Source organism: Antennarius striatus, chromosome 9 (genome assembly GCF_040054535.1).
Source record: "Antennarius striatus isolate MH-2024 chromosome 9, ASM4005453v1, whole genome shotgun sequence".
NCBI classification, from domain to species: domain Eukaryota; kingdom Metazoa; phylum Chordata; class Actinopteri; order Lophiiformes; family Antennariidae; genus Antennarius; species Antennarius striatus.
Genome location: NC_090784.1, coordinates 14,791,183 through 14,804,108, shown reverse-complemented (window position 1 = coordinate 14,804,108; position 12,926 = coordinate 14,791,183). Strand labels below are relative to the sequence as shown.

Sequence of the window (12,926 nt, the reverse complement as noted above, 5' to 3'; positions counted from 1 at the left end):
GTTTTATACACCAGGTTTCACCGTAGTCACTTGCTGGACCTAAATAGAACATTATCAATGGTTTAAGAATAATTAGACAGCATTTTGTGGACTTTAATCACAAGTGAGTGCATAAAATATTATTCTAGAGCACAGAAAAAACATTTCACGGTGTATTATTGCTAGCCCCGCAGCCGCTAAGAGTTACACATCCAACATGGTTTTGTATACATGCACACACTGAGCCGGAGGACCCCTCCACTTCAGCACGAGATTGAATAAAGATTTTATTTTCAAGTAATTTTATTTGTGATGTAGCTAGATAACAGTTTACAAAAGCTCATCTTTAGCTGGGGACGGTGCCAGTGTTTGATGCTCTGTAAAACTTTCACGATACTAGGCTAACGTTTCTTCTGTGGTAAGCAAAATAAATGACTGTTTTGCTTTTTTGGACAAGCGGCGATAGCTAGCCAACGTGACAAGCCATCAAACCTAAAATACATTACTTAATCAGAATTGTAATCCTTTGTTTCACTAGGCATTTGCTAATATAAAATTATATAATCCCTAAAATAAAATATATGAGTAGCAGCTGTTACAGTTTTAATAGCTTCTCTAATTCGTGCATTCGGTCTGTCGGGTGCAATTATTGAGCTATTCAGCCATACCTTGTGTTTCAAACCGTTTAAAAAAAACAACTATGGTTATTCAATCCAATATTCTTACCTGCATGTCTGTTAATACCTAGAATAGAATAGGCTGCAGAGATGAAGGCCAAGAAGAAGAAGAGACAGGATGACTTCCAGAAGGTCAAGTTAAAGGTGGGAAAAACTAAGCCAAAAGCTGACAATGCCACCAACACCAACTTCCGCACAAGGGGAATTCATCTGTCTGAGCAGCTGAAGAGAGACACAACTGGGCCCACCACACACAGACAGCTTGGCGTTAATGTAAGGTGTCCCTGTGTTCTCATGTCAGCAAACACAATGACATTTTTTGAATACCACAATTTATGTGTTTTCTTTTTCTGTCTGCCTATTTCACCAGGATCTCATGTCTCAACTCCACCATTACAATGCCAATGTGAAATATAGTGCCTTGTTGGGACTGAGAGAGTTACTGTCCCTCAATCCCTCTCTGTTAGAGCAGCATCTCTCTCGCTTGCTTTCTGAAGTGGCAGCAGTTGTCACAGATAAAGATGGCAATGTCCGTGTTGGAGCCACACGTGTGCTAAAGTTAGTCAACCAACAGTTGTACAAAAATATAGAACATCAAAGTAATAAGAACACTTGTTTATCAAAGAGAATGGGCTGAACTTTCATTTTGCTTCCAGGTTTATTGCGCAGTCTGTGCCTGCAGAACGAGTGGCTCCTTTTTTCCCCCTCCTCAGTGCCCACTTGTCTTGTGCCATGACCCACATTGACACAAGCATACAAGAAGATGCCATGAAGGTCCTTGACGTGTTGCTGGAGCACTACCCTGCTCTGTTAGCAGTGCGGCCCGAAGTGCTCCTCACTAACTTCTTGGAGTTGATATCTCACAGACAAAACAGTGGAGGAGCCAAAAAGGCCCAGGACGCTAAGGGACGGACATGGGCACTGTCCGTCAACCTTAGCAGGACTTTGACCAGCCAGCAGTGGCGACTTGCTGTGCTTCTCAGGTATGGAGGCCATATGTATCTATGATTAGAAAAAAATGGTTTTAGTATTATTATTGTAGCTACTTTTCTGTTGTTGTATGTCATTCAAGGCTTGGGAGATTTCTGCAGGCAGTAGTTGAGGAAAGACCAGTGGAGGAAAGTGATATTTTTCACCCAGGTGAAAGTGGCTTTGGCTCCAGTGGAGAAGGAAAGCTTAATCCTTTATACCTCAACTGGGAAGAGCTCACCTACAGCAAGGTCGGAGTTAAGTTGTATGAGCATTCTGGAGCAAAACCAACACCACCATCCACCTTTAGACTCAGGTAGGAATAGACAAAATACACTTTTTACAAATTATATAATTTAGATGCAGAATTTACAATACAATGCTATACATAATTTTTATTTCATTTTTATGTAGATGCTTTGCTTTACCCTCTCATTTTATAGACCAGAGGTGGACCCTGGACCTGCAATGGGAGAGGGCCTTGACTCAGCTGAGGCTATTCAAAACTTTGCAGCCACTCTGGTGCCTCTTCTGCTGGAAGTGTGGGTAGAAGCCAGTGCTGGGGACTGCCCTTGGAACAGCACGGAAGGCGCTCACTTGCTCACCCCAGATGCCATGTCAGTAATGTTTCAAGTGCTGTCTATTCTGCAGCTGCTGAGAAAACTGGCACCGCAGCAGGATCACCGGGATAGACTGGTGAGATGAGTGCATATGTACTGTATAGGGGGAATATATCATGCAGTGTTTATTTTAGTTACAATAAAATTTGCGTTTTCTTTTTTCTAGGATGAATGGTTTTATAAAGAATACCTGGGTGATTTTAAACTGCATTTCATGAAAAACTTTCCTTTTGGTTCTCGGGACACACCAAAACACAAAAAGAAAGTAGAGCTTAAAAGGTAAGGAATGTCAGTGTTGATATGTCAACTAAACGTCCTTCCATCTACCTTTTTAGTTGTGTGAAACACTTACTTACTGGTAACTGTTTAAATGACAGTTTTTATGTTTCAACTTATGTTGTGTATCCTCTTAGAATTTGTTGCAGAGGAGTGTCATCTTTTGTTAACGTCTTTTTTTTACCTCTGACAGTCTGAGTCAAACTGAAGTTGACAGTAACAATATGTTGTTTTTATACTGCTGGAACGACAATTTCATAAATGTAGGCTATATTGTAGAATAACAGGGATTTTTTTAACTTGGGGTCACATGTTAAAAAAGATCCTGGGTTTTTATTGAAAAAGAAAATAGTTTGATTGCTGAATTGAATGTTTTTGGGGGAGGCAGTAGCTCAGTTCACAGGGACTGGACTCGAGCAAGCCACATGGCTGCTCATCACTCTACAATTTCCCTCCACAGCTGCATGTCTATAGATCCTTGTTGTGTTTCATTTGGCATACATGTGTGTAATATATCTTTGAGTGTAAAAACATTTCCCCGGGTGAACAATAGACAATATTGGATTATCGTTCATATTTCAGTTTCAGGGTTTTATTTTTGATTTAGTTGTCTTAGGCTCTATTTTTGTTTTCTTTACACAGCCAACCCCCCCCCCCCAAAAAACCCAAAAAAAACTAAAACATGCTTCTGAAACCATTTTAGGTGACATGAAGTTTTTTGTTCATTTTTGATCAGAATATTCTTGTCACAGTTTGACCTGAGCCCCTCTCTCAATCCACAGTACTTTAACTAGATCGCTTTTGCTTTAGCATTTCTTTGTGCCCATGGAGGTGATCACGCATCTATATTTAAGAACAAAATTACCATATTCACCAATGCTAGAGATATACAGAATTGGAATCCCAGCTTTAGAGTAAATAGATTTGGCAAAATGGAGAGTTGAATGGTTTGCACATACATTGTAATCTGTTTGAGATTTGCCTATATAGTATTTCTCTTTAGTTTGGACACCCATAAACAAAAGCATAAGTGGTATTATAAGTTGAATCAACTATAATACCACCACCTGTCTTGTAGGAGTAAGCAGATCTCGGCAGTCCCAGGATTGACTGTGGAGCCTCTGGCTCTAAACATCACAGTATGTCAGGTTATGGTGTCTCTCAGCCAAAGACAAGGAGTCGGCAGAGAGACTGATGGGGACTGGCTGACGCCTCTAAGAACATTTGCCCGAGACACTCTGGGCAGCGGAGTGAAACTAAGCTACAGGCAGCTCCACATGCTGCTGGGAACTGTATGGAAGATGGTTCTCACACAGAGGAGCAAAAGTAAGCATCTGCATAAGTATGTCTAATTTTGATGAATACAAAAGCACAAAATCAGTCATACTAAAAATGTTCTTTGTTGTGTATGTGGTCCCAGAGTACACTTATAAATTCAAAGGCTGGATATTTTTCTACTTTATAAGTTTAGAAACTGGAGCCAAAATTGAAGTATATAAAACACATTTTGTTGTAGTCATTTCAGCAAGATCTGTATATATGGTTTTATTTTTACAGCAGTGACAGACGACCTATTGGCAGCGGTTTATATCTACTATAAGCAGAAGCATCTGACTCTACAGACACGATCCCTGCTGCTCTCTTTCTACAGCAAGCTGTACCTACAGGAGCAAGGACACACCCATATAGCAAGGTAACTTATAGCAAGTCTTTTTTCAACATGAGGGATTTTCAAATCGGACAGAATTGGTTCTTGTATACAGGAAATGATGCCATAACCGCAACAGGAGCTCTGTATTGTAGGGCACATGATGAATTATGTGCCCTACAATATATTCATGCACAACAGAGTAACTGGTATTCCCTGTAACTTTTAAAGTGCATTTTGTAATGATCACTACTTTTTGCTAAAGCTAATTGGCCCAGTTCCTCAAAACGGATAACTTTTGTGCTTCTAATACGGTGGAGGCCAAAACCGCGTAACCCACTCGGTTGAGTAACTTCCTAAATTTTATTTTTAAGGCCAGGCTGATTTAGTTGGCATTCCTTGCCGGAGTGTGGCCTCTTATAAATCTCAGATAAACCCTTTGATCATTTGTCATTATTATGTCATTAGCTCATTTTTTACTCATGACTGTTGTTAAGAATAGAAGTGATCTTTATTTCATTAAGTTTTTACCCAAGCATATGTAAGCAGAGTCAATAAAGGACAGTCAAACAAACTAAAATCCATGCAAAGTCAATTTACTCTACCATACATATTCTTTTTATTGTTTTTCATTATTTATTAATTATCTATGAAAAGCAATTGAACGGAGGGCGTTTTTTTGGCGTAGTGAAATTCCTAGCTTTAACAATTGCAATCAGAATAGACGTAGGACTGACATAGGAAATGTAAACACTTTAGCGCTGCCCTTTCACGAAATTTAGTCCTTTTAAAAAAGGAATAAAGGTACAACAACAAGCCCATTGAAACACAAAGAAAATCTCAAAATTTAGAGTAGCTCTTTGTTCACATAGTTTTGATTGAATTCATTATTTTATTGGTGGCAGTATTTTTTTTCACATGCACCTTTTGTATGCCATCCCTCCCTTTGTCTATCTGAAGGAGTAAGGTGCTGTGCTGTTGGTTGGCATCACTTCCTGTGCAGCTGTTCCATCTGGGTCACCGTAATCCAGCTCTCTCTACCCGACTCATCCAGTCCATCCAGGCTGCAGCTTCTCGAGGACATACTGACCTGCTCAACAGTCTGCAGACACATGCTTGCAGGCTCTATGGTTAGTGAGTAGAACAAGGGCACATAGTAGTCCACAATAGTTTTACCTTACTGATTTTATAAACGTGAGATTGATTCCGTGAAATTATTCTTTATGCAGTAGTCTATTCACATGCAGAAAGCTTTTATATTCAATTGTGTGTTCATTTGCTATGCTGCACATTTTGGTTAATATTTTTAAGTGTAAAACCATTTCAAGAAGAAAATTGAGCATGCTTGCTGAATTCAACAGTGCTTGCCATTTTGCAAGCAAAACGGCAAGCATTAGAGATACGTCACAGAAGCGTGTCCTCAATGTGCACCAGTGAGAGACTAATTGTTTCGGGGATAGTTCTGCTAATTGAAGGTTGTGACACACCCAATGCATGTTTGCTGCTTTGCTGCATTTTCTTCAGTCGCCAAATTTTTTATCTCAGTGTTGTGATCACCTCAGTTTCTGGTGTTACAGTTATTGTATAGTCAGAGGCATTAGTGCATTCACATGATATCCCCTAAACCAGGGGTGCTCAATACGTAGATCGCAGCAGTAGTTCTGGTAAAACGCATTGCACTAAAACAAACTTTTTCCTGAATTTATGTCACCACACATGCGCAAACAGCATCATTAAGCCAGAAACAATAACAACTGGCTAGTGATTGGATAGATCCTATGTCAACCTATCAGCCGTCCTGTCACATGATTGAAAAACAGGGCAGCTTTCCCGGATTTCATGAATTACCAATGCATAATCCAAAAAGCGTTTTGCGCTATAATGCTCAATATAAAAGAGATCGTGGGTGTGGAAAAGAAGATCTCCTGTTCTACTGACGCCAGATGTGTTCAAAGATAGCTATTCTGTGAACATCTGGTGAAGGATGAGTGCGGCCACCACAATTCATACCTACTCAAGGATTTATTTATTTAATTAACATCACTAAACCATATATCCCTACACTCTCTAATTGTTATTTTTTCATTCATACATATTTGTTTGTGTATGAAGTTTATTTCTTATCACCATTTTGGGGGCGTTTACATGACGACCATTTCACCTCAAGGCGGAAACTGCATGTCCATCCAAAATGCAAACCTTGCTTAAAACAACAACAATGCAGCTTTCTACATACATGCCTGTTTTTGTTCCAGACAGCAAACAGCCAGAACAACATCAAAAATACAACGTCAGACCGTCTGGTTTCATTCGTGCTGCAGACTTTATTGAGTTTATTAATGGTCCTCTAGTGCAGATTTGCCGAACCACTCTGGTGATCTTATTCTGTAATTTAGATTTTAAAAAATTACTCTACCAATGACTGCCTTGGCATATACACTGCAGCATTTTCAAGTGTTTCTGTGGATCCATGTGTACAATCCAGGAGAATTCTGCTTTGTGAATGGGGCCTTTGTCTCTCTGTCATTTTGGCTGCCCAAGAAACGCTTACGTCTTCACTCTTACTTCTAACAGAGTCTCGCATTAAGTTCAAAGATGCTTTGTGAATGCAGTTTTTAACAGCATATTTCTCATAACTAGGAGGAAATATATCAAAAAGCTATGGATGGTGCTCCTGTTGTTGATGCATTGATTACAGCCTCGTCAGAAGAAGCGTGTCTTTATTAATGTATTCATACATTTAAAAAAATACAACAATAATTATTTTGTAATGGATCCGTATTCCAATGCAGCACAGAATAAAGTAACAATGATAAACATCAAAGTACAAAAGAAAAAACTATTACATCGTAGTTTCTCTAGGGGGAGGTGCAGCTCCATGGTTCCCACCCTGGATAAACTGAACTGCTGCCTGGGGCAGAAAGTGGGGAGGACCGTATCCACTGCCCTGAGGATGTTCAGATGGTTACAATGCTGTGTAACAGAGGAGCCGGGAGGGAGGGAGGGTCAGCCAGCATTAGGACAGAAACTGCCACAGAACCAGCAATTCACCATCACAAGACTCCTTTTGTCTGGGGGGCTTCTGACATCAGCATGTGCGTCAGAGACAGACAGAACACCACACACACATTATCTGAGTCGTCACTATCGGCCATGCCTGTCTGCCGCTTTTTTTACTAGACCAAACATAGCTTGGCTTTCCTGGTATTGCTTTCATTTTCTTAAATGAGCTTCATGTTATTTCCCTGGAGGACACATTGTGTTGTTTTATTTACGTCATTGCATGTGAAATATGCGTGTGTGTTTGTTTGTGAAGATCCACAGGAAGGAGTTGTTGGGCTGCTACCTGTTGAGTCTCAGCAAAGAATGGTGCAACTGCTTTACTTCCTACCAAAGATATCTCCGTCTCTCTTGGCCAATCTGAGCGGCTGCTGCTCTACTGGACAAATCTCAGCTGGCCTGGCTGCTTCTCTGATTCGTATTGTGCACCTTAGGTGAGACTCAAAACTGGACACCAGGGGAGGGAACATGAACTCAGTTTTTTTACTCATTTTTTGCAGCGCTCTAAACTGCTACCATTAGAGGGCAGTATTGCACCATCATAAATGACTTCCTGTCACCTGGTTTCTTACCTGTCTGTTCACAGGTGCTGTATGTGATGCCTTGTGTATTTGACATGAAACTAGTGACACAAAAGGCATTTATTTATTTTTTACACACCCACAGCATACATTTGCCGGTAATGGTGTGCACATCGATTATTTTGATTGTGTCAATGTGGCAGCGCCCTACAAAATTTGAGTGTAACACAGATCATATGGGATAAAATATGTGCATAATGGTAATGATACCAAAATGTCTTTGCCAAGAAGTAATGTAGAGTCATCATGGAGTCTTGAGAAGATATGACTGTCTGCATATGTCTCCCAGGCTTCTTATAGCCTGGGAGACATTAGTCAATCTTATTTTCAACTTTAGCAAATCTATATTCACTGAACATTTATTTGTTAGTGCACAATTATCCTAAATAATATTCTAACGTGTATTGACATTTATCGTTTTCACCGGTAATGTTCTCTAGGTCGTCCCTTAGTAGCTGGTCGTTTGGGAGCCCAGAAGTGGCCGTGGAGGACGTGGACTTCATCAGCTTCCTGTTTTCCACCCTGATGGGGTTTTCTTCCAGCAAGCTTGCCTCACTCCAAGAGGACTTTGATGAATGTGCCCTGCCTCCCACCTCTCTCACACCTCTCAAATTCTACCCCACCCAGCTGGAGCAGTTCACACACCACTGGGATGTTGTTGAGGTGCATTCACAGCACAGTCTGTCCTATAATACTCCAAACGTAACACACATTCTCACTCCTACTGATGCTATTGCCAATCACAAATACTTGAAAGTGACTTTAGAAGAAACAGAAACCAGGAGGCCAGGACAAGACCTTGTTTTTAAAATTGGCAAGCGTTGATATTCTGGACACAGTTGTGGTCTTTCATTCCCCCCTGGTCCCTCCCTGTTTCTCTTATAGAGTTAAGAGGGTGGAAGCATTATCGTGACACTCTGGATGAGAGGGGGACCTTTATCTCGTTGCCCAGGTTGGAGATGCATGGTTATCGGGCATAGTGGATATGCATAAATGCTAATGAGAGCCCATGGCATGATGGGAGTGTGACATTTCTACAGAGAAATTACAGTTAACGTAACTATGCCTTAGGGCAAGTGTGTGTGAGTGTGTGTCCAATGGAGGGGGGGGGGCTTAAAATCACTAATTCAGCTCCTCAATTAAGCCCACAGATCCTGCCTCTCTCATCTCCCTGTCCGAGTCAATCACAGGCAAGTGGCAAGAAAGGGAGGGGGGCTCATGGAGGTTTGGAGTGTGGGCGGCATTTAGGGACAGACTATGTCAACTCTGTTTCAACTAATGAGACGGGATTGTTTTTAATGATGGCCAGAATGCCAACAGGTGCACCATTCTGACTCACAGTGGCTCACACACACTCCTGAACTACAAAACACACACACACACACACACACACACACACACACACACACACACACACACACACACACACACACACACACACACACACACACACACACATCTGAATTGGATATAAGCTAATTAGAAAATTATTTGGATGGATTTGAAGTTACAAAGGAAAAGTTGAGTATTATCTCTCACTTCTAGAAACTTCATTGTTGTGTCTTGACCTTCGTCTTCATTCTTGAACTCATCCCCAAACAGGAAAAAATTTAATTTTCTTTTGTTGGGGCCACAGCTTTAAAGTAAGGCGTGGTTATCAATATAGTGTTTGTCTGACAATCTCAGGTACAAAGGACAGTTCATTTTCCTTTGAAACTATGGTGCTATTGATTAGTGTATTTTTGTTTAAAGGTGTTTGAGACAGTATTTCCTTTCATTTTCTTCTTTGTTTCTCCCCATTTAAAACTGATCATAATCTCTACTAAGGATAAGCATTTCAAGAGTAATCACTATTCCGAAATGACCCAGCACTATTTGACTACTTTTATTTAAGTAATACATTCCCATTAATTAGCAGTTTGATAGAGAAAATGTAAAAAAAAAAAATCTGTCACAGCTCCAGTAGCTCTAGGAAATTAAGGTGTAACATTTTGGATTAGTAAAAATGTGTTGCTTCATTGTATTGCAGTTATACGTCTTTATCACCCCTCTTTTTTAAATTAACTTATTAGTAAAAGATTTTTTGTGAAAAAATCTGTTTGATACTAAATTGTTTTCTTAATTTTATATTTCATTGACAGGAAGTTTGCCACTGCCTTGAAACCTTGAGTTCAAAGTCTCAGTGCTTCGACATCTTGCAAAATGGCATCTGCAAATACCTGGTGAGAAAAACTCTTTCACGGATTTATCAGTCATAGTTAGATCAGGGGACCTTTTATTCATTGACTTATTCAATGTTTTGTATTGTTCGATTTCTAACAAACTGTTGCTGAATAGACATCCTGTGTTCTGCATCTCAGACCAAGTTAGAGGTGGTGCCTGACAACATGGCGGCGGGGCTCCTCAGAGCTGTATCCAGATTAGTGGACCTGTCCATCCTGCCCGTTGAGCCGATGCTGCGCTTCTTGTCTCAGTGCTGCCTCAGTCTGCTGGCTCTGCTCATCACCCTGCAGCAGGACCTTCCGACTGAAACCAACCACAAAAGGTTGGTGTTGACTCACACTTTTAGAAATGATCTCATATTTGTACAAAATTTCAACCTTAACAGAAGCAGTTTGTTTTGTATCTACGGCTTGACCACTGCTGAGCTGAAACCATTTTGTGTTACATTTTCAGGGAGGCAATGTGGAGTGCTTGTGTCTCAGCTTTGAGCACCGTCCCTCGGCTGCTGCGAATGGTTTTACAGTTGATGCGTGCTGGAGATTTCAACGAGGAGGAACTGCCTCAGCTTGCACAGATTCTGTCAATGCTTCTGCAACACGTGCCGCTCCACAGCCAGCTGCTGGCCAACACCGCCCTGCTGCAAGATATTATACAGAACCTCACGGTATGTAACGCTCATGTCACCACAATGGATTTTAATATTGCTGTCCAGTTGGAGTGGAGTCATTACGCGAACCTCTCATGAAGGATTTGTCTCTGCATGTGTTTCAGAGGTATTCCAGGTCTGCAACCAGGGAGCAGTGGCTGACAGACTTGCTCTACTATTACAGCGTCACCGTGGCTCACAGCTCTTCTGCTCGGCGGGGAAGCCAAGGCCTTCGAGACATGTACTGATTAACACACCCTCCAGACTAACTCCATCAGTTCAGATTTCGTATCACCTTTTCGCTCCTTTAAGAAATCAGCCAGAGAGCTCAGTTTTGAGTACATCCAACAAAACTTTCAGACAGTAGTAATGTGGAGATGTGTTGCTTTTACTGAGTAAAGAAGTCAGTACTCCACCCAGTTTTTGAGCTTTGTTTTTCCCCTGTATATTAGGTTCCCTCATTTTGCTTACATCTTAGGCTGGTATCTGTTTGTCTGAGAAATGTCACTGAACATTTTCAAGAGCTTGCAGACATCTGCTGACTCTTGATTTAAAATAAGGCTAAAATAAATGTTGAAATAAAGTGAAATTCAGTTTCACTGCTATTTGTCATTTTTTAATTTAACAAATTTAAGACAGCATACATTTGTACAAACTGATTATGTAATATATGTATAATTACACAATAGGGATTCTTCTAAAATATATTGTAAATGAAAGATAAAGCAAAGACTGTATAGATAAACTATAGATAAATCATATACAAAATATTCCAGTTTTCTTGAAAGCATTTAGAGACCAGTCCATTGTAGGTGTGTGTGTGTGTGTGTGTCTCGCTATGGCTGCAGGTGGGCTATCTGTATGACCGACTGTTGATAGACTGTCTCATTCTCCACAACCGGAGGAAAGGTTATCTCGGTGTGTGTGAGAGCGATGGAGAATGAGGGAGATTCCGTGTTTCACAATGGATGAAAGGTTATCTTATACACACACCATTTCTGTGGACTTAACCCCACCCTGTGAGGTCATGGTTCTGATGTCATATGGCTTAATTTTTAGAAAGCGTGGCACATTGAGCGAACAGTATGTGCAGTAATTCTATAGAGGTAAGACGGCCAGCCAGCTGAGAAAACATCAAAGAGTACGAGATGTATGGGGGTTGTACTTCGTTTCAATATTTTCCTCGGCCTCTAGACGTCTGTCCAGCAGTATGTGGTCTCAGGTGGTAAGAGTGCTGCTTGGCTTGACTCACAGCATCAGTCAGGTGCACACAATCTATCCCGCTCACTGTAAAATAAGGGTATAACATAACTTTTTGAGCCTTTCACTTCACGAAAACTGTATGAGCACACAACTTACATTGGCTATGGGTGCGTAGTGGCATTTCCAGGAGCAGCCGAGCTTGAGAGGCACGAAGTGAACGCCCTCGTTTGGATGCAGAGTTGCCTAAAGGACAGCACTTTTTTATTCGTTCAGAATTGTTTCATCGTGTGTGTAGGTTTATAAAGATAATGCAACATGAAAAAATGTCATGTTACCTATCTTTGGTAAGAGGAGACTGTAATTCCACCTTTGTAGATACGGTATATGCGATTATCAAACTCAGTGGAGACGTACGCAGTGTTTGCAGGATTAAACCAATCATGCATTCAGCAGTTCTTTGACAAATGTAGTTTTGTTATTAGTGATATAAACATATATTTCCCTCTCCTCTGTGTGTAGCTACAGTCACATCAACATTTATTAGTGATAAATGAGAGAATTTTTAAAAAATGTCAACACAGATTTGTGACGCTCTAGCATTGTGCAAAATATCTGTCAAACTATCATAAAAAAGCAGTGCAAGAATGGGTTTCATGAACATGTGTGTGTGTGTGTGTGTGTGTGTGTGTGTGTGGGTTTAGTAGATTGTTCTATGCAGTCATCTGACATTCCCCCGACAGCTCTGAACTTTTCAAAGTGCCAGAACTGTCAGAGAGCTAGAAAGAGAGAAAGAGGGAGGTGAGGTGAGAAGGGGGAGGGGAAAACCACGTCAGGAGGTTGGGACAAGGCGAGGAGTCTCTGAGCGGGAATGGCGTACATGCTTGTATCTTTTGGCGCAGCAAGGTTTCTGCCTGTTCTCCCATCATCACCTGGTGATGTATGATGAAGGTCAGGCCTGTCTGTGAGGCGAAACCCCACCAGAGATTCCTCGGAGCCAAGCAGGCTGATACTGTCCTAGTATGTAGATGGAAGCACCATGCAGAC

At 41.0% G+C, this 12,926-nt stretch overlaps 2 protein-coding genes across 9 annotated transcripts in view; one reads left to right on the top strand and one right to left on the bottom strand.

Moving 5' to 3' along the window:
* Window positions 1-2: 2 nt before the first annotated feature.
* Window positions 3-11,257, top strand: tex10 (testis expressed 10). Of its 4 annotated transcripts, none has more exons than XM_068324576.1 (16): window positions 3-103; window positions 728-929; window positions 1,027-1,214; window positions 1,313-1,639; window positions 1,729-1,941; window positions 2,069-2,321; window positions 2,412-2,524; window positions 3,600-3,847; window positions 4,079-4,214; window positions 5,130-5,299; window positions 7,486-7,663; window positions 8,251-8,473; window positions 9,952-10,032; window positions 10,171-10,355; window positions 10,487-10,697; window positions 10,805-11,257. In XM_068324576.1, the coding sequence occupies exons 2-16, from the start codon at window positions 747-749 to the stop codon at window positions 10,925-10,927; spliced, it is 2,832 nt and encodes a 943-aa protein (XP_068180677.1). In that variant the 5' UTR covers window positions 3-103; window positions 728-746; the 3' UTR covers window positions 10,928-11,257. The 4 variants fall into 4 exon arrangements, with proteins under 4 accessions (XP_068180677.1, XP_068180678.1, XP_068180675.1 ...); XM_068324577.1 differs by having other exon boundaries at window positions 82-103; window positions 733-929; XM_068324574.1 differs by lacking the exon at window positions 3-103 and adding an exon at window positions 235-397 and having other exon boundaries at window positions 733-929.
* The window catches only part of invs (inversin), a 20,326-nt gene continuing 17,600 nt past the window's right edge, over window positions 10,201-12,926 (bottom strand). For 2 of the 5 annotated variants that reach the window (XM_068324570.1, XM_068324569.1), the window contains exons 18-19: window positions 12,039-12,125; window positions 11,335-11,966 (exon numbers count right to left, since the gene is read on the bottom strand). In XM_068324570.1, coding sequence (XP_068180671.1) covers window positions 11,851-11,966; window positions 12,039-12,125 — 203 coding nt within the window. In that variant the 3' untranslated portion in view covers window positions 11,335-11,850. Of the gene's footprint in view, window positions 10,337-11,333; window positions 11,967-12,038; window positions 12,897-12,926 lie in introns of those variants that run through there. The other 3 variants (XM_068324571.1, XM_068324572.1, XR_011037122.1) reach the window with 3 other exon arrangements.

Coding starts and splice junctions, on each gene's coding strand:
- tex10 (XM_068324576.1), top strand. CDS start 747: ATGAAGGCCAAGAAGAAGAAGAGACAGGATGACTTCCAGAAGGTCAAG. Junction 1,215..1,312: donor GGAGCCACACGTGTGCTAAA/GTTAGTCAACCA, acceptor TTTTGCTTCCAG/GTTTATTGCGCAGTCTGTGC. Junction 1,942..2,068: donor CCATCCACCTTTAGACTCAG/GTAGGAATAGAC, acceptor CTCATTTTATAG/ACCAGAGGTGGACCCTGGAC.